This window comes from Brachyhypopomus gauderio, chromosome 21, assembly GCF_052324685.1.
Source record: "Brachyhypopomus gauderio isolate BG-103 chromosome 21, BGAUD_0.2, whole genome shotgun sequence".
Lineage (NCBI taxonomy): Eukaryota > Metazoa > Chordata > Actinopteri > Gymnotiformes > Hypopomidae > Brachyhypopomus > Brachyhypopomus gauderio.
Genome location: NC_135231.1, coordinates 6,527,042 through 6,546,450, shown reverse-complemented (window position 1 = coordinate 6,546,450; position 19,409 = coordinate 6,527,042). Strand labels below are relative to the sequence as shown.

At 42.6% G+C, this 19,409-nt stretch overlaps 1 protein-coding gene and 1 long non-coding RNA gene across 2 annotated transcripts; both read right to left on the bottom strand.

The window, feature by feature from the left end:
- Window positions 1-184: 184 nt before the first annotated feature.
- On the bottom strand, window positions 185-16,369 carry esyt1a (extended synaptotagmin-like protein 1a). Its single transcript, XM_076984261.1, has 31 exons — window positions 15,844-16,369; window positions 14,244-14,285; window positions 11,160-11,294; window positions 10,939-11,012; window positions 10,671-10,743; window positions 10,500-10,589; window positions 10,334-10,389; window positions 9,931-10,051; window positions 9,499-9,675; window positions 8,785-8,867; window positions 8,611-8,659; window positions 8,345-8,434; window positions 8,131-8,232; window positions 7,941-8,012; window positions 7,776-7,862; window positions 7,416-7,565; window positions 7,032-7,208; window positions 6,678-6,854; window positions 6,427-6,509; window positions 6,108-6,156; window positions 5,896-5,985; window positions 5,639-5,734; window positions 5,426-5,497; window positions 5,070-5,156; window positions 4,685-4,831; window positions 3,357-3,490; window positions 3,152-3,250; window positions 2,646-2,777; window positions 2,355-2,460; window positions 2,174-2,223; window positions 185-2,042 (listed from the first exon to the last, which is right to left on the bottom strand). Exons 1-31 carry the CDS (start codon window positions 16,234-16,236, stop codon window positions 2,015-2,017), a joined length of 3,321 nt encoding a protein of 1,106 aa, XP_076840376.1. The 5' UTR covers window positions 16,237-16,369; the 3' UTR covers window positions 185-2,014.
- A 1,397-nt stretch (window positions 16,370-17,766) lies between these two features.
- LOC143485082 (uncharacterized) lies at window positions 17,767-19,409 on the bottom strand. Its single transcript, XR_013122785.1, has 4 exons — window positions 19,308-19,409; window positions 19,173-19,197; window positions 18,144-18,166; window positions 17,767-18,058 (listed from the first exon to the last, which is right to left on the bottom strand). It is a non-coding gene; the product is annotated as an uncharacterized LOC143485082 (long non-coding RNA).

Sequence of the window (19,409 nt, the reverse complement as noted above, 5' to 3'; positions counted from 1 at the left end):
CCAACTTAAACATACTCATTATTTGAAGTGTAAGAGCATTTTAATAAAACAGCTGCGTTACGTTACAGACTCAGTGACTCGGCTGGTATTCCTCCCACCTCCCTGGGCCAATTTCATTAAGGCGTTTTAAAAACATCTTGTAATACTTCTAAGACTACCTGCAAAGAACCAGGACCATCAACACTTCAACAAAACCATTTATGGTGTCTCAAAGTCGGTCCTCAAAGATAATCACAAATACGTTTGTTTGCAATGAATACAAAAGCACAGTGATTGACACATTGTAGATACGTTAAAGCTTTCAGACTCTGAAACTCAGAACACCTGTGAAACACAATCCAGCCTTAAGGCAAACTTGATACTCCTGAAATGGACACAGATCTTCCTTCCAGAATTTGGCACATGGTAGACAGCAGATTTCCAGACTGTTAGCAAATTGGAATAAGGCAAAAAAAAGTGCAAATAAATGGTAGATGTTGAACTAAAGCAACAACAAAAAAAACTTAGCGAACAGAGCCCGGCTGTTGCGCTTAGGGTCACATACATAAGTTACTCTGATTTGTATAGCTCGTGCACTCTTAAATCTCTTAAAATTGTGACACGTGACAAATATGAATTCTACTCAACAGTAAATATATTCGAAGGTTCTTTAATGAACCACCCGTTTTGAGTATAAAGCTTGTCAAATTACTAAAAAATGTTTTGCATTATATATATATATATATATATATATATATATATATATATATATATAATGCACACACACGCACACACACACATACATATATATATAATCATAAAATAACAATAAATAAAATTAAGAAAGATAGAAAAAAGCTGAATTGAATGCAGAATAAGAAAACTTTTAAAAGCAAAGAAAGAAAACTTAAAAGAAAACTTAAAAAAGCAATATAGTAACATCACTATTGTAACAGGAGCATTATACCACAGTTAGTTCCGACCCTACAATGTGATTGGCTGAGAGGCGATCTAGGAGTGCCAATATTGCACGTTATAGCACTGTAACCGAAGCTCTTCATGTATTACTCCGCCACATACAGGTAACCTAGCAACGAAGCAGCGTTTACAAGCCAAACGCGCAACTACAAACAAGCAGCAACATTATCAAAATGAATTACAGAGAGTTCGTTAAATCTATTGGCTTCGAAAGCATTTGTTTCGATCTGAAACTGGAGGATGAAGCTATAAATGACCAGCCTCATTTCTCCAATGAGCCAAGGTTTGTCACGCTTACAAACAATGATTTGGATGAGCTGGAAAAGCAGAGAAACGAAGTTAATACCGTAAAACAAACGTCCTGGGCTCTTAATGTATTTACATCCTGGTTAAAGAGCAACGACATTGCAGTCGATTTTAGTATTTTAATAAATACAACTTTATCAACAGTTGTTTTTGTGTATATTTACCTCTATAATATTTATTGGGTATGGCTGTCCCAGTGTTGTGTAAGTTTAGCAGCGAGCCATTGAATAGAACTATTTTAACTGGCGGAGTGTTTTTAACCAAACAGGTCGTATTTTCTCGTCCTCTTTAACTCAAAATCTTTCAATAAACAGCGATAATGGAACTGTGGTATAATCGCAATAATACACTCGAGGTTCGTGCTATAACGGGTAATATCGGCACTGCTGTGCTGATCTACGGCACTCGGCCTGCGGCCTCGTGCCTACGACCGCAGCACAGCAGTGCCGATATTACCCGTTATAGCACGAACCTCGAGTGTATTATTGCGTCAGTAATGCAGCTCATTCAGCAGGTTTCCTCAAGGTCTGTTTCTCTTCTTGTGATTCTGCTGATGTGTGCTTAATCTTGCATTTAGCCTGCCAAAAATACATTTGGTCATATTGGAGATAAAAACTCCTGTACCAAAACAAAACCACAAACATTCACACAATGCTGGAGAGATAACAAGAACGTGCAGACGGAGCAATACAGCCTTGCAGACAGGGAGTGATTGTGAAGGCATCGTTGAGTGAAACCTCCTCTGGTCCGATCAGTTCATCACATCTGTTAAATCATACCTGGAAATGGAGAAAGCGACAAAGGTTTAAAGACATGCAGTTCTCCTCCTTTAAGTCAGACTCATGTGAACTGCATCAGATCTTTAGAAACAGCAGGTAATGCAGATCTGAGGTGGATCTGAGGTGCTCACCACCGCTGGTCGCCTGTTCTGAGATCCAGTTGATTCAGGTCTAACTGAAGCTGAAACACAAAGGAAGCCACTGTGTTAAGACCATCGTGCTTCACCAAGCAGGAGTTCTTCTACACACGGTTGTGGTCTTTTGGGTCTGGTACCCTGACAGTCAAGTGTGAAACGGACAGCATGTCTTTACCCTGCCAACCAACTCTCTCTCACGGCTCATGAAGGACACGCTGTTTTTGACCGACAGGTCCAGGTGTCTTTGCATGGCGTCCTCCAGGGAGATGACAAAATCAAACCTAAAGAGGTACAACACACAGAGTGAGCAGACCCTTCCCTAGGGCCGAGCAGGTCATCAAGCCAAGCGGTGTTAAACAAGCTTGGACAGTATTCATAAATGTCCACTTAAACGTGGACTGTGGGTGCGGGTCTTGGCACTGGAGACCGTTCCGAGTGCTGCGTTGAGTTGTACGGTCTCTCTCACCTCTCACTGAACTCAGGGTTGAGGTCTCGCTTTTTGATGCTGGTCTTCCTCTTGGTGCTTCTGTTTTTGTCTGGCTGGAGGACGAAGGAGACATAAGGGTCCAAGCCGTCTTTAGAGCGGGACGGCAGGTTTCTGCACGGGAAAGGGGAGAACGTGTCAGAGGAGCCGAGCTGGCCAGCACAGCACTCTCTCCATCTGTCTACGAACTGCACAAGGTAATGCCACCCATAAGAGCTTTAGAGCTTTAAGTGAGCACATAACTCACAACTGCATCAACAGTGTCCTGAGCCCTATAAACTGTATGAAGTAGCAAATGATTCATTTGTTTTTTGCATGTGTATACTGCATGCATGTGAGCTGCAAAATAAGTATGTGTGTGTTGGGTATTGCTTAAGAATCACACTGAATACAAGACATGTTGTGCATAGTTGCCCTCTCATATACTTTGTATAACGTGTGCAGTAGTGTTTATGTGTGTGCATGTGAAAGCAAATGCTAATCCAGACCTGCAAGCACAGATAGTGATGACCAGTCTGTTCTCCTCAGTAGAATAGGCGATAGAGAGTTTCACTTGAGCCCGACCACTGACTGGTGCATCTGAGCCTCTATATATACATATATAAATATCCACACAGAGAGACACACAATTTATTTAACAAGCTTTCATTGGCACATAAAATAGACCACTGTATGCTAGCATGTATGACCCACCCCTGGGTGGGCGTTGTCCTGTGTCTGAGGTCCTGATTGGCTGCAGATGCCGTATCAACACTGGGAATGACATGGTCCACCTCTTCAGTGCCACTGCTAGTGTCAGCATACTGCGCCAACTTAGAGTCCAGCAACTTGACCACAGATGAGAGTCAAAGTTTCATCATAGACAAAGGAGTCAAAGTTTGAGTCAAAGACCAAGAAGCAATTTTATTTAAATTGGAAGGAGCAGAGGTGGGACCAAGTCAGCGTTTTGCAAGTCTCAAGTAAGTCCAAGTCTTTATCCTCAAGTCCCGAGTCAAGTCTCGAGTCAAGACAGGCAACCGTCAAGTCAAGTCCCAAGTCTGAAACTTGGAATTTCAAGTCCTTTCGAGTCTTTTTTTTTTTACAGGCACCAACGTTTTACGAATGCTACGCTGATGCGTGTCTTTACTCGTTTTGTTGGTGTCCGCCAGCCAAAAGATGACAGATCATTTACATTTTATCTTCTCTTAATTACATAAATGTACTTAAACAAGAATGTTTCGTTACATCATTTTACACGAAAATAGCAAGCTTCATCGTAAGCAAGATGCTGTCATTACGAATGGTTATTCTAAACATTTGGATAAAATGTTTAAATATAGACTAATAAAAGGTTAGGGTTATTTTTTCATTGTTTTCTGTTATTGTGGGGTCACGGTGTACTATTGTTACCTGGAGATTCAGTGGGGTCACATATTCTGATGGCTGCCGTCAGAATTGGTGACCCCAGTTAAAAAGGCTCACCTGTACATCCCATTCATGATTTCTTTGTTGGCTGCAATGGTGAGGGGGTGGTAAATCTTGTTTAAGTACATTTATGTAATTAAGAGACGATAAGAGATCGTGGACACCAACAAAACGAGTAAAGAAAGTGCATCAGCGTAGTTTACGTCGCATTCGTAAAGCGTTTGCGCCTCTGAACAGAAACTGTGAAATAGCGCCCCCTGTGGTCACAAAACTTGACGGTCACAGAATCTGGTGTAACACCGGTCTGCGTCAGAAGGATGGAAATGAAATTAATGGGATGCACTTTATAAATATTAATATGCGTTTAAAAATTTTGATTTGGGGTAAAAAAAAATCAAGTCTTTGCAAGTAAACAGGTTCAAGTCCAATTCAAGTCCCAAGTTATTAGTGTAAAAGTCCAAGTCAAGTCTAAGTCTCTGAATATTTTTTCAAGTCAAGTCAAAAGTCTTAATATTAATGACTCGAGTCTGACTCGAGTCCAAGTCATGTGACTCGAGTCCCCACCTCTGGGAAGGAGTACAGGTCAGTGTTTCGAGATGTGTGTGTATGTGTGTTACCTTGAGTTCAGCCCTTATTAGTATCTGACTCTCGGGCAAGGCCCCATCCAGTGTGAGCCAACGATCCAGCACCAAGGCCTGTTCTGTCAGAATGGGCTTCACCGGCAACACCAGTGAACCCAGAGGCTGGCCCCAGCTATGGGAAACCTAGAACACACACACACACACACACACACACACACACACACACACACACACACACACACACACACACACACACACACACACACACACACACACACACACACACGGTGGTCTCACATAACCACTGGCTCACATCCTTAAACATGATATTTATGAATATTATGATTAGAAAAACAGCTTTATATAGTGACTAAAGACCAAAGTAGTAGTGGCACATTGCTTCTTTGTAGGATATTGGCACCTTCAGCATAAGTACGTCTTCTCTGGGGTCATGAACCAGGAAGCAGAAAGCTTCGTCCCAGTGTGGAGATGTTGAGCGATCAGCAAGCTGTCAGAAAAAGACAATAATATTCCATACTGTTTGTGATAATAATAATGTAAATAATCTAATGGATTAGATTAGTTTAATTACTTTTTAAAAATCACCACAACATATAGCTCTTGGATTCTTGCACTTTACATGTTCATTAAAACAAATGTTTAAATTTTCTGCACATGAATTCAAAGGTGTGCTGTAGATCTTGCAGACAAAACATACAAATACAAAAGTATGTATGTGAACCCTCTGAAACCCTCGCAGAGTTCCTCTAGTCTTACTTTAGTCCTGCAGGACTGATTTTTGAGGCTCAGCTCCACTCCAGCTTTTGGCTCTTTCCCGTTCTTCTTCAGCTATAAACAATAAATATGAACATCACTAATATCAGTCAAATTCCATCATACCCACTGAACTCATATGCAGTAGACACTGCACATTATGTTGTCCCAAGGGGACATTCATTTGTATCCATGTAAATGAACGAGTGAACTCACAGGCAGCCCGTAGGCCCTTTCCACATACACAAAGAACACGGCTGCAGAGGGCACTGCCTTATTCGCATAGCACTCCTGAGACCGGTAGCGTAAGATCTGAATACCACACAAAGTAATCAGTCAGGATGTCTGAGCAGGAGATCAGGATGTCCTGATGGAGATGTCCTGATGGGCACATGTATTACAGAATGCAGTGCTAACGTGGTTTAGTGATGATGTTCTAAAGAGAGAGGTGGAGGGGGGTGGGGACGGTTTACCTTCTCGAGTCTGAGAGGGTCAGAGACTCTTGGTAACCATTCCATCCGGAGATGAACTCTACCTGATTTCACATCATTCAGGGTGAACCACTTACACACACACACACACACACACACACACACACACGAAAAGATATGCATATGAACTCATATGGACATATAATTATTACATTAGTGAATGCTATCTACCTACGAACATGTCAAATACTCACCTGATCAGTATACTGGGCGATAATAAGGTCACTTAAACTCAACTTAAACCTGCAAACATATAACAAATTATTAAAAATAATTATTAATTATTAATTACCAAACATACTATACCTATACTAGTTTCTTAAATGTTACTATAATTTGGATACATACTGAACCAAGTATAAACATGGAAGCAATACAGCATAGTGTATTTGAACATGTAGGAACCAAGAAGTCAGAACCAAACCGAACCAGCTCTTCACTGATGCAAACGAGGCAGCACCACATGAAGAATAAATGTAGCGTTTGAGAAGACAAGAGTCTGCTTCAACTCACCTTCCGAGGAAGTCATCCTGGTCCAGGTCTTTGTCAAACAGGTCAAATTGCACCTCCTGGCCTGGTAGTGCTGTGAGAATGACCTGCAGGGTGAGCGCATGTGCAGGTAGGAGAAACTTAGAAACATCTCTAATCAGAAATGCAAAGCAGAGAAGAACTGAGTGTATCATCTTGTCCTTCTGTGGCAGCAAAACTGGACTGTGAAAACCAGTAAAAATCCACTGTGATCATCTTGTTGCCCATCAGCGCACCTCATAAAGTTCGTTCCATACTGGGTTGAGGTTCTCCTTGATGACCTGGCTCTTGAAGGTCAGCCCCCCCACTCGCACTTTCACATAGGGGTCACTCTTGCCTTTCACCATGCCGCCCATGAAGCTGTCCTTAGCAATGAGGTCTTGGGCCCCCACCAGTTGGATTCGCAGAACACCCTGAGACATTGAAACACTACATTTTACTTCCAAGATGACTAGAGAAACATACACACATCTGATGTTTGTGTTGGGGCAGTTGTGACACCCCCCTTCCTCTTATTACAGCCCGTCTTGAGCATATCAGAGAGCAAAGCATCGAGGTTCAAGCATCGTGGTTCCTGAGTGACACCTCACCTCGGTGGCAAAGCTGGTGTCTGGGCTGCTGTGCTGTGGGCGTGCAGGGGTTGGGAGCGCGCTGGTTCCTCCTGTGGTCATGTCCGGTATGACACCCTCCTCTCCATCACCGGACAACGACACAGAGGGACGTGGGGACATGGTGGTGGTGGGGGAGTCCAGGTCAATCCACAGCACCTGAGCCCAACACATGCAAACCACACCTTCACCAGTCTGTCACTTCCAACTCAAGTCTCAACTGTGACAGACTTTATGTGCAGAAACATTTAAGATGTTACTGTTTTACTTTAATGGCACAGACAAAACCAGGAAAGAAGGAATAACTGTATTTTGAACAGAAACACTTGCGACTGGTGTGTAGTGCACAGGATGCACTGATCTAACCCTCAGTATGATGTTCATGTAGATGCGACTGGCAGGTCCGGACTCGTCCAACTGGAACCACTGATCCAAGCTAAGTTCAGCCACAGACAACAGCCGTAACAGAGGGATGGACAGAGTGCCCAGACACAGAGATTTGTCATCATCTTTTATCTGGAATAGAAGAAGTAGATGTATATAAATCAACTGGGAAGTCGGGGGTGTGTTTTACGTAAATTACATACATTTGTGGCTGGATTCACACTTGTATTTTCATCAGGCTATTCCATAGACAGTCTACATGAGGATGTTGTGTCACAGGCCACTTACCAACTGAAAATTCTGCTTAAGGCAATATATAGTAAATGAGCAATGAGGAAACACCTGAATGTCAAGATCCTGCTTGTGAGGGTCCTGGATGAAGAAGGTAAAAGCATCCTCCCACACTGGGTCGCTGGTTCCATAAACAACCTGAAAGGGCAAGAGAGATGTTTTAATGAACGATAAAACTGTGTAGAGCAGATGAGCTTTACTACACATCTGCGTCACCTTGCTTTCTTTGGTGGTGTCCTGGACCGACAGCTGCACAGTAGGACTGGGGAGTTTATTGCCTTTCTTCATCTGCAATAGAACGATGGAGATCCATATCTCAATGCACCCAAACATAGAGGCCAGACAGTTTAAATCAGCTTTCTCCAAGACACAGCTGCCTCTACACCGGACGCTCAGCGTGACTCACAGGTAGATCCTGTGCACGGTCCAAGTACACGGTCAAAATGGCGGCAGAGGGCGGGTTGGTGGTCTTACTGGAGATGGTGATGTTGCTGTTCTTCTGGAGAACCTGCAAATTCGGACAAGGATTGGCATGTTGGCACGCCAGGCGGTAGGACACACTACCAGGTCTGTTCTAATACACCTGACTAATGTGGTTGGGTAACAAATAGGAGTTTGACCTCATTAAGGCGCTCTGGGGAGGAGAGCAGTGAAAGCCACTCCAGCCTAAGATGAACCTTTCCAGATGGGGCATCCTTCAGAGTGAACCACTGAAACAACCGAATAGGGGGGTTAGAGGAAAAGGAGTCAGACTGAACTAGTAGAACTAGAAAATAACTAGAAAACAGAGAGTCAGTTAATGACTTAATTTAGTCATTAATTACTACATTAATTACGTTTTAAGAGAAAAAACAACACAAATGGAAGGATTAAAAATGGTCTCAACCTCCTCCAAAATTCTTGCTTTCTTTACAAGTCCCAGGTCCAGCTTGACTCTGTGAGCAAAAAAAAACCAAAAAGGTAGATGGAGATCAGAGACAAAACAGGAGTGAGAGGACGCGAGTGACATTCAGTTCAAAGTAGTTACTGACATTCTAGTAATTGTAAGACATTTTAATACCTTCCCAGGAAATCATCTTGGTCAGGGTCTTTATCAAACACCTCCACCTCCAGTTCCTGACCAGGAACCTCATGAACTATTACCTATATCACACATACAGAAACACGTACAAATACACAACACACGCGCACACACGCACACGCGCGCACACATGCGCACACACGCACACACACGCGCACACACGCGCACACACGCACACACGCACGCACACACGCACGCACACACACAGCTGATGTTGACTCCAAGTATTTACAGTGATTACTTCTCATCAACACACCATCAAAACATTGCACAATGATTGCAACTAACGCAACAGCATTTAAAAGAAAATATAGTATTTACAAATCTTATTTTACACCCACTCTTCTCATCTGATCATAGCACATGATAGTCACTTCCTGAGTCAGGCAACACTTCTCTGTTGTCCCTGTTGCCAGTGGTTACAGCACTTGTAACCACAATTTTGGTTTTACTAGTCCCCATAAACTGTGCCTGTTCTACCAGCGTTCAGCAATAATGAACTAAATAAAAAAGGCGTTAAAGCTACTAATTTAGATACATCCACCAAACATTTATGACTTATTTACATTCATTATTGTACTCCCCAACACAATATGCCTGCAGGTTAACAGAGGTCTGACTGTATTTCAAAATCTGCCTAAAATTAGCCAATCGGTAAGATGTATCAGCTCGTTCTCTCCCTCTCACACACACCTCGTACATCTCCCGCCACTGGGGGTTGAGGTTGTTGTCCACGTGGTGGGAGGTGAAGACCTGTGTGCCCACTCGCAGCACGGCATACGGGTCCGACTTGCCAGCGATTACGCCCTTGATGTAATTGTCCTTGGCAGCCAGGTTCTCAGCTTCCATCAGATGGATGCGTACTATGCCCTACAGAAAAGGGTGACATGTATCACTTAGACTAAAGCCGGGGGGTCCCGTTTGGTCCAGGATATCAATGCACATTAAAATGATCAGAGCCAGACCAATCCTGCTGATCACATAACACATAATATCAATGACATTGTAACAGTCCAAAACTGGGCATGATTCATCTCCAGAAACCCAAGCCTAAAGGAGTAAATTTGCCAGTACTGATTTTTACTACAAAAGCCTCCAGCACTGCATCTATAAAAACAACAATACCCGCGGCAGGGGCGAGCGAAGCTGGGCCACGTGCAGGTCGGCCACCAACGGCACCGTCAGGCGGTTAGGGAGAACCAGGAACGACGAGATGGCGTCCATCACCATAGAATCCGACATGGTGCTGGAGATAAACACGGCGTGGTTGGTGGGGACGGCACATGACAAAAGATCAACATTATGGGTGATGGCTCAGAATGGAAACTCAAAGGTACTGAAATTAAGGCAAGATTATGGTTGTGGTACCTCTTCAAGAAAGAGGTCTGATGGCACAAACAACCTTATAATCTGTGAGTCAACCCATATTTTTAAACCAATGTGAATTCAGCAGAATATAAACTGTGCCACTGGTTTTTTCTATGGTCTAAATATCAGCAGCACCATAAAATCAGTGTGTCCCACTTACTTCAGACCTGGAATGTCCAGTAAGTTGGTAAGACCTGTCCAGTTGATGTCGAGCTTCTGTCCAAAGAACGGAAACATCACAGTAAGTCTGCTGAAATTTTGTGAAAAGGGATTAACATTTTGTAGGGCGTTTCTTAGGACGCTCGAACAAGGAAACAGAATCTCACAGGTCTACGAATGAAAAACATTGTGACGGCTCCAACAAGCGGGACGTCCCCGATCAGCGGCTCCAGGATCACCCGCATCTTTCCGTGTAACTGAGGGCGAGGAGGAGACAAATCAAGACCCTCTTTTTTGTTTAGGGGATTTCTTTGCTAATCCAGTCTTCGGATACCCACCTGAATCCCTTTCACTCCAGCTTTACAAAAATACCTCTTCACCTCCACATTGATCTCTACATCTCCAGCATAACTGCAAATAGCAGACCCTCAAATCAAGAAATCGCTTGTAAACTTTGTAAAACTCAGCATTGTCTATGGTCTTTTTGTTTTCTTTCCATATAATTTGTTTCAGTGATAAGTCAAAGCAACTGGGTTATGGAATGAAATTGATGTGCCTCATATATTATGATATAGACCTACCTGATGGGTTGTGAAATAGACCTACCTGATGTAAAGATCCAGTAAGACCTGTCGCTTATCATGTTCAGTGTAAGCCTTCACTCCTATCACCTTCACAGGCTGTGAGGAAAAAATTGCTTTAGACTCATATCAAAAGATTTGATAATGCAACCACATTCAGGTACGCAAACTCTGAACAAACATCCTTGAACCTGAAGAACAATGAGCACAAACTATGAAGCAAATTAAATCAGATAGAGAGCACACCTTCTCTCCCAGGTTGACTTTGGTGAAGCTAAAGGTCTGAAGGTGGGCGCTGGAGGTTCTGATAGAGGGAGCCACCGTCTCCACCAGCAGCTTCTCCAGATACTGACCCACGAAAGGCCAGGCCTGCTGCAGGATCTGCCCAACCACGGCTGCGTTAGATACTGAAAACTTCACACTGCAGATACCGCAGTGCTTGTAGCTTTGCAATATACAAGTCATGTATAAATACAGCATTTAAAGTAAACTCAACATGCAACATAGTGAAAGACATACAGTATAAATACTTGCAAATGCATATGTAAATAATGTATTTTAAAGTCTCTTTAAAAGGCCATCAAAATCAAGAAATTGTCATCCATAAATATGAAGCTTCAGCTGTAGTTGTTATATAAATAAATTAATATTAGCTGAGCTTCTTACATTAACCACCTAGATTTATATCATAGCACTTCCTTAGCTGCAAGATATGTTTTTGTGAGCATGTTACCAAAGCACGAAGATAAAGGATGATCTTCAGCTTACATTTCTGAAAGTGTTGCACATCATTAATCAGCTATTTAGCTATTTACAGATTTTCGCAGTCGATTTGGTTCATTTCTCAAATCAGAATTGAAATTCTCAAAATTGTTCAGTCACTCTCCACATCTCCCTGTCACTTGTACACATCATAATTGCATTTCTCATTGTGTATCATATTTTGAAAATGCTTTTGTACATTTTGTAAATGGACAAGGACAATTGTCTGTTGGTTTTTGCATTATCAGTTGCTTATGTCACGTTTATCAAAATGTGTTGTACAGATTGTCTGTTGAATTGTCTTACCCTCCAAAATATTTAGGCTTTAGGTCATAGCCTAGGTCATTACATGCAAAAGTGTTGAACATGTTGTTATAATCTTTAAGGCATCATTTTACATTTATTTTGTTTTTTGCTACATTTTGGTAATTTATCTTCAGTTGATTACAGTTTTTCTCAGTTGATCTGGTTCATTAATTTATCCTAATTAGATTTAATTGTTCGCAGGTGAACATTCTTTTACAGTAAGGAAGGGAATTTATTTGTGAAGGTTTAGATCAACCAATGGTCTCAACCATAGGTCAGAGGTGCGTCTCATGAACCTTTACTGTAATTGGCAAACATTTATAGACGCTAAACACTGCAGTATCACAAAGTCTCATAACGGAAAGACGAGACAATGTACAGGGTGAACAGCCAAGAAGAGGAGTAAGACTGTGTGGTGTAGAGGGGTAAGACTGTGTGGTGTAGAGGGGTAAGACTGTGTGGTGTAGAGGGGTAAGACTGTGTGGTGTAGAGGGGTAAGACTGTGTGATGTAGAGGGGTAAGACTGTGTGGTGTAGAGGGGTAAGACTGTGTGGTGTAGAGGGGTAAGACTGTGTGGTGTAGAGGGGTAAGACTGTGTGATGTAGAGGGGTAGACTGTGTGGTGTAAGGCTGAGGGGACAAGACAATGAAATACGGTAAGGGCAACAATTGTGGACCATGTTGTACATGTAAGTCATGGTCTCACAATGGCTGAAGCTGGTCGCTGGTTGCAGCCGAATATTGGAAGAACAACTGTGTCTTCAATCGTTCAAACATTTCAGAGAGAAAACATGTATGTACTGTAATTCAGAAATGTGTTCTCTGCTGTAATGCTGCACATTGACAAATTCTGACATGTTACTGTATTCAATTTTTTGTATTGCATTTTTGCATTCTTATACCCTATAGCACATCAGTGAGCACATAGGGGGGCAGAGGTTCCATTTTCACACCTCTACAAGCGGAGGCTGTATGTGCTCAGGTTGTTTTGAATGTCTAGAGTAAGTTTCTAATTTTGCAGTTTTTCCAGTCAGTTGTCAGTCTTTTCTGAATTTCAATCAGATTTGTTTGTCAATAAATTGCAGTGCGACAATACAGTCAAACAATATTCCTGTACAAATTTGATTTCAGTCCATTTTTTTTTCCAATTTCTTGCTATCAGTCTCCCACAAAAAGTTACACATGACTGTATGAAGTATGTGCTTTTGCAGGTATTTCATTGAGTTTTGCTGTTTGCTGTTTTGAGAAATGCACTTGTTGTGATGCCAATGTAAACCATGATGTGAGAAATGAACCAAATTGACTGAGAAAAACTGTATTAATATTAGCTAATAAATAGCTATTAGTTTTTAGCTATTTTTACTGCATAAGCAGTTGTCAAAATGTAGCATTGCTCAATGTGCTACACAGAACAAAGCAGAAAAGGTGTTATGCTTCTCTGGTTTATGCTTTTCAAAAGTCATAGGAACATGAAGTGTAAAATTAGACATTTTGTGGTGCAAAACCACCTTCCCCGACCTCTATCCCCTCCCCTCTTGGCTTAAGGCGAGACCAACAGCTCGGGCGGGTGTGTGCTTTGTGGTGGGGGCTCTCCTGAACAGCTCACGCATACCTACATGCAAAATAACTGTAAACTCTGACTCTGCTCAGGTTGGGATTCAGTTCTCCCAGATCCCTCCTGATACTACGGAAATACGCAAAGTGCCACAAACAAAGGGCTGGGCCCCCCCAAAAAAAGGGAAGTATGGACTGTAGTGACTCAAAGATGGTTTGGTGTGGACTATGTGGAGAGAGAAAAATCATGTGGTAGAGAGAGAGGAGAGAGAGAGAGAGAGAGAGAGAGAGAGAGAGAGAGAGAGAGAGAGAGAGAGAGAGAGAGAGAAGCCTTGGAACAGTGTGGGTTTATACAAGATCAGCTTTATTCTGTTGATGATCTCCAGAGTCACTATACTTTCACTACATTACATTGCTCCATTACAGCAAATCTGTGTTGAGAGAGACCCACCCCAGTGCCTGGGGCTGTGAACAAAAACCCTGACTCTCCATTTTAGATTATGTGCACTGACTAGTGTTCTGTACTTGCAAGGCAAAGACCTGCAAAGCACCAAAAGGCTTAGACATACACCATTTCAAAAATGTTACATTCTTTTAATTGCTGAAACATGCATGTAGAATTCTAAAATGTATGGAATAGATCTAATGAACATTTCAGTATATTTTCATATAGATGTACGTATCTGTGAGTAATGGTAGGGCATCATACCTTATTTAGCCATTCTACTTTCTCCACATCTGGAAAGGTCACCTGCACAAAATCACAAACAGAAACTTATATATACTCTGTCAGACATAAGCAGGTCAACGCAGCATACTAAAAAGATGAAGACCTAGATTAGACACAGCTCAATATCTATATGGTTTAGAGGAAGATGTTTCAAAGCCCTGTATTGTGTAAGAAATAAATGAGCAACATAACAGTTGGAGGATCATGAGATCAGACGAGATAACAATCTGTTCCTCTTAACCATACCCCTGTGATTAAGTAACGGACCAAATATATATTTATAAACTTACTGTTTATATGTAAATAAAATACTTATAATAAAAGTATGTTTAAAAGTACGTAAATAAAATACTACTTTGCAGTTTATCCATGTAGCTAGAAGCTGTGACTAGATAAACCTCTCAAAATTGTAAAATTAGAAACATTTAAACATCTCCAACACAACATAGTCATATCTACGTGAGAACAGTGATCCCCAAACATGTTCACGCGTGTTTTTCATGCATCACAGCTTTACTACCAAACAGCAGGTTTGATGATCAGGAAACATCACCAACCAAGACATCAATTTGCTGGCTGGTTGGAACTGAGCTGAACTGGTGACTTTCAATGCAATTCACCCACGGACGTAATTTTGGGGGGGGACGGGGGGGACATGTCCCCCCCACTTTTTCAAAAGCCGGTTTTGGTCCCCCCCAGTTTTTACGGTTAAAATCAAATATTTAAATAGCGACGAATCCATGTCCCCCCCACTTTTGAAATCAAAATTACGTCCATGAATTCACCTAAAAATGGCACAACATTGAACACTGAGGGATGTTAAACTAAACCAGTGAAACAGGGCGTTAGTAAGTCTGGAGAGAGCTGACCATACAGCTTGCAAGTATCTGGCATTTGCTGCGTCTCAGATCAGTCTGGCCTCAGAAATCCGCCAGACTTTTGTTTTTATACACTTCAGACCAAATTCTTGGCATAACACTTTTGTTCCACACAGCTTATCTTGGCATCTCATGAGATGCTGATTCATTCTCCAGAGATCAGGTCCTCAACTGTCCAAATATAGCCAGGGCTGGGGCTGGTGGGGCTGTGGAATGCGACGGCGTTAACAGGGGAGAGGAACACCACGAACAGGGAGACGGGGCAGAAGCGAGCAGGAGAAACACCACCTATGGACTAAAAACATTTGGAATGCGTTTGCTGGAAGGAATACGAGCAGGATAACCGTGAGTCTGCAGCGTGGTCCCCATCATCACTTTCTTCATCCCGTTGAGAAGACTTTTAGAAATGTAGATTATTTTTACTTTGCTCTAATGGGACAAGTGGGCTATCTTCAAATAAGAGCGCCAGAGACGCCTGTTGTTGTGCTTTGGGAGACAGGATGTATCCTGAAGGAAAACCATTTCGGATAGCTCCATAAAAACATCACACATCCACTACTAATCACTGCTATCAAATACACTGTTCTAACATATTCAGGTTTAGGAACAGAGCTACGCCTTAGGTGCAGTTGTGGAGCAGATGTTTCCCGACAAACATCTGCGCTGACAAACACAAGCAGGTAAACACATGAAGCCCTTACCCACGCCGGCATCTCACGCTTAGTCCTGAACACCCTGGTGGTGGTGTAATCTCTCTCATTCTCCATCAGATACATGGCGGTGTGCAGGCGCGTCTGTTTGCCATCGCGGTGGTGTTTCCATCCCATATACACCACCACTCCGAAGAGGACTACATGGAGACTTATTCCGAAATAGCCCGATAAGTAAATGGGCAGCAACGCACCGAGGCACTTGACGAACGATAACAAGACAGTAACAAAATGTTTTCCTGTGCCGCCCCGAGGCTGCACGTCCTCCGGCACGGCCGACACCGCAGCGCCGCCAGCACCACCAGCACCACCCGGCCCTGCATCTCCACCCACACCCGGCCCTCCATCTCCACCCACACACGGCCCTCCATCTCCAGATGGCATCGCCTCCACCCGCTCAGTGGAACCGCTACTTCTCCAGAAGTTCCGCGTTCAGCAGCAACTCCTACGTTTTATACGCGGATAACTGTTATGCATTTGCGTTTGAAAAAAAAAAAACCCGTTTAGAATATTTGATTTTAAAGTTTTCTCAGCCAAAGCGCCGGAGGTTCCGACAGACGTGGCTCGTGTACCGCTGACTGTAGAAGTGTAGTTGGTCTGGTACGGAGGGCGTGTTCTGCAGGCAGCAAACCCTCGTTGTTGTCTTCCTACTCACAAACTTAACCCCAAAAAGTCAGACCTCAGTAGGTCTGTTCTATAAAACACAGCCCACACCTCGTTTCCTACTAGCGAGGAAAACAGCGCAAGAGGACATGTGATAGTACGGGTGAAGGGTGAATGTAGGCCTAACAGAGGTGTGTATTATGTGTGTCTGTCCGCTTACCTGGGACCTCCACTCAACCCGAGGGGTGGAGGTGTGCACAACATGCGAGGAGCAGAGCCGTCAGAGCCTTCACAGTCAATGAAGTTGGTAAATATTGCAGGGGCGAACAGGTTTGTGCCCGCCAGCGGATTATTAATGGTGGGAAAATATTTCTACAGTAATACTATAGGCGCATATATATATATATATATATATATGCATGCTTGAAAGGTGACCAGATGTTATTTTTTTAAAGATGAGGACGTGAGAAGAACACCAATAACAATTGCTTTCAGTTCCTATTCAGTCTTTTCTAACAATTTTTTTATTATAAACCAAGGATTTTATAGTCATAATGAAAATCAGGCTCCAATTACTTCAGACCTTTCTGTTTACCTTGGTATCTTCACAGAAAGATGTTTTAGATACGAAAATGGCTACTTAAAAAGCAGTTGTGCAACCTACATGTGGAAATCTAATCTAGTAGCTTCCAAATTGTGGGCACAACCCAGCATTAATAATTTTTTGTCTTACTTGACTTGCACGTCTAAAACATTTAACCTAAGTATAACTTAAGAGGGTCGGTCGTGCGTTTTCAGTTGCAGGCCAAGACAGTGGAACAATTTACCATTGGACATTAGAGGAGCTTCAATGATAGCCTGTTTTAATTCCAAATTAAACTTTTATTGCCTGGCCTTTGATACAAGCAGTTTTGTGTCTGTCTGTCTGCTCAACTTTGTGCCATTTTGCTTTTACTTATTTAATTTTACAACAAACTTTGAGTGTAGGGGGTTGTTACAAGTGTGACAATGTCATGCTTTACAGCTACAACGTGGTTATTGGGTATTTTTTTGCCCTACTTCGAGGTAAAGGAGACTCCCACCCCTCCCAAAAGCTGCTTTGGTGAACAGTCCTCTACACCAGCATTAGTAGCTTACCTTTTAAATCTGTGCTAAAACCAATCAGAATCACCTTAAGCACATGCCTTCACCATCCTGGATAAGGCTGTATACCATTCTGTAGTATCTGGCCATGACTTAACCCAGGGTTACAAGGTATGGGATCAGGTGCCAATGCCTTGTTAATCAATTCCTAAATAATCACAATACATACATTTTTAAAACATTTATTGAAGGTATTAACAAAACGCTGAGCTGGAAGAGGCCGGAATGTCCAAAGAGATCTTGCATGGTCATCACAACCAAGATCCAACTGTGCTGCTAAACAGGCTCCGCAGGAAGCAGTGGTCTTGTAGGTGGTGGGACAGATGGCACAATCTTCAGCTGGGTTGTCCACAAGACTCTCGATTACAGGGGAATCCAAGATGAAACAGCCTTCAGCTGCAGCAGTCAGGTCGCCGCTCACTTGGACCTCTGCCTCATCTTTCTCCTTTTACGCTTCAGCCTACAAAAGACAGATCGATTTTCCCCACTGTGCTAAAGTGGTCTTAAGTCTAAACTTTAAGACTAAACGTAAGAACATTACATACCTGCGCATGCGCTTCTTTCTCCACTGGAAAAGAAAAAACAAACATGATTCACCCAATTCCAACACGCAGCAGGACATCACATGTAATTGGGACTCAAACGGTCTAGTTTAAGCACATCCTAGTTATAATCTACAAAATCAAGACAACGTGAAATGGACGCATTTAGCTAGTTTGATGCTTAAATCAGACGTGATCCACCACAATAGGTGAACTACTGCAGTAAATGTAGTCGCTACACAGGGTTGCCAACTTTTGACGTTCGCTTGGAGTGAGATTTTAACCTGGAGCCGGTGGAGAGTGTATTTTGTTGAGTTTTGGGGGTGGCGAACGTAAAATGGACACAGATTCAGTGTTATATCGCCGGTGGATGGCGCCAGAGCTAGCGAACTAGTAACGTATTGAATCATATGTGGATCTGAGGTAAATAAACTGGATTTTTTTCCGGCGTGAGATATCGTAAGTGTGGTGTGAGAGCGTGTGAAGATGGTCAAATGCGTGTGTCTCACGCTCAATGCGTGAGAGTTGGCAACCCTGGCTACACGTGAAGTGAACCTACAGCACTATGCCAACTACAATAAAGCTAACGCTAGCAGGAACTAGATAACAGGGCTGGCGATAGCTAGGCCTGACAAATCCACTCATTTGCTAGCTAGGTAGTTAATCTACATTAACCAGCTACAGCGACATTTACCGGCAGGTTTGTATAATATAGGCTAGTTACGCCAACATACGAGTATCTGATGCAGCGCAGATTACTTTCACTATAACAAGTGAAACACACAAGACGCCATTTTCGCGTGTACGACAACCAAACTACAAAACGCGCCAGTTAATATCGACCGGTTGAGGCAAATTCTGAAGATAACTAATGCACTTGAACTGAAATACTATAAATGCATAAGTATTTGACAATTAATGAACCATTAATGCATACTGAACGTTATGTGTTAACCAGCTCGCCAAGGTACCCACACTGTCGCTAACATGCTCATTTATACTCGTTTATACAGACAACAAAACACCACTTACCTTCGCTCTCATATTGGAGACGTTTCTGTAATGAAAGAAGATTGAAAGCGTTAATGGATGACCCTTAAAAAGACTCGATTACTTTGGATTGCAGTGGTGGATTCAAACAACCACAAAGAACATCAGTTCCCTCACCTCGACAAGCGAAGGCAACGACTTCAAGAGGCCGTCATGACGACAGCTCATGTCTTTTATATGAACAACAACGTCACATTTTCGCGCCACCGATAGTAGTTC

Excerpts from the sequence above, each read along its gene's own strand:
- esyt1a (XM_076984261.1), bottom strand. The coding sequence starts at position 16,236 with ATGCCATCTGGAGATGGAGGGCCGTGTGTGGGTGGAGATGGAGGGCCG. Across the intron at positions 11,013-11,159 it reads AAGTCAACCTGGGAGAGAAG|CCTGTGAAGGTGATAGGAGT; the intron begins GTGTGCTCTCTA and ends TTTTCCTCACAG. Across the intron at positions 4,832-5,069 it reads AAGACGTACTTATGCTGAAG|GTTTCCCATAGCTGGGGCCA; the intron begins GTGCCAATATCC and ends TGTGTGTTCTAG.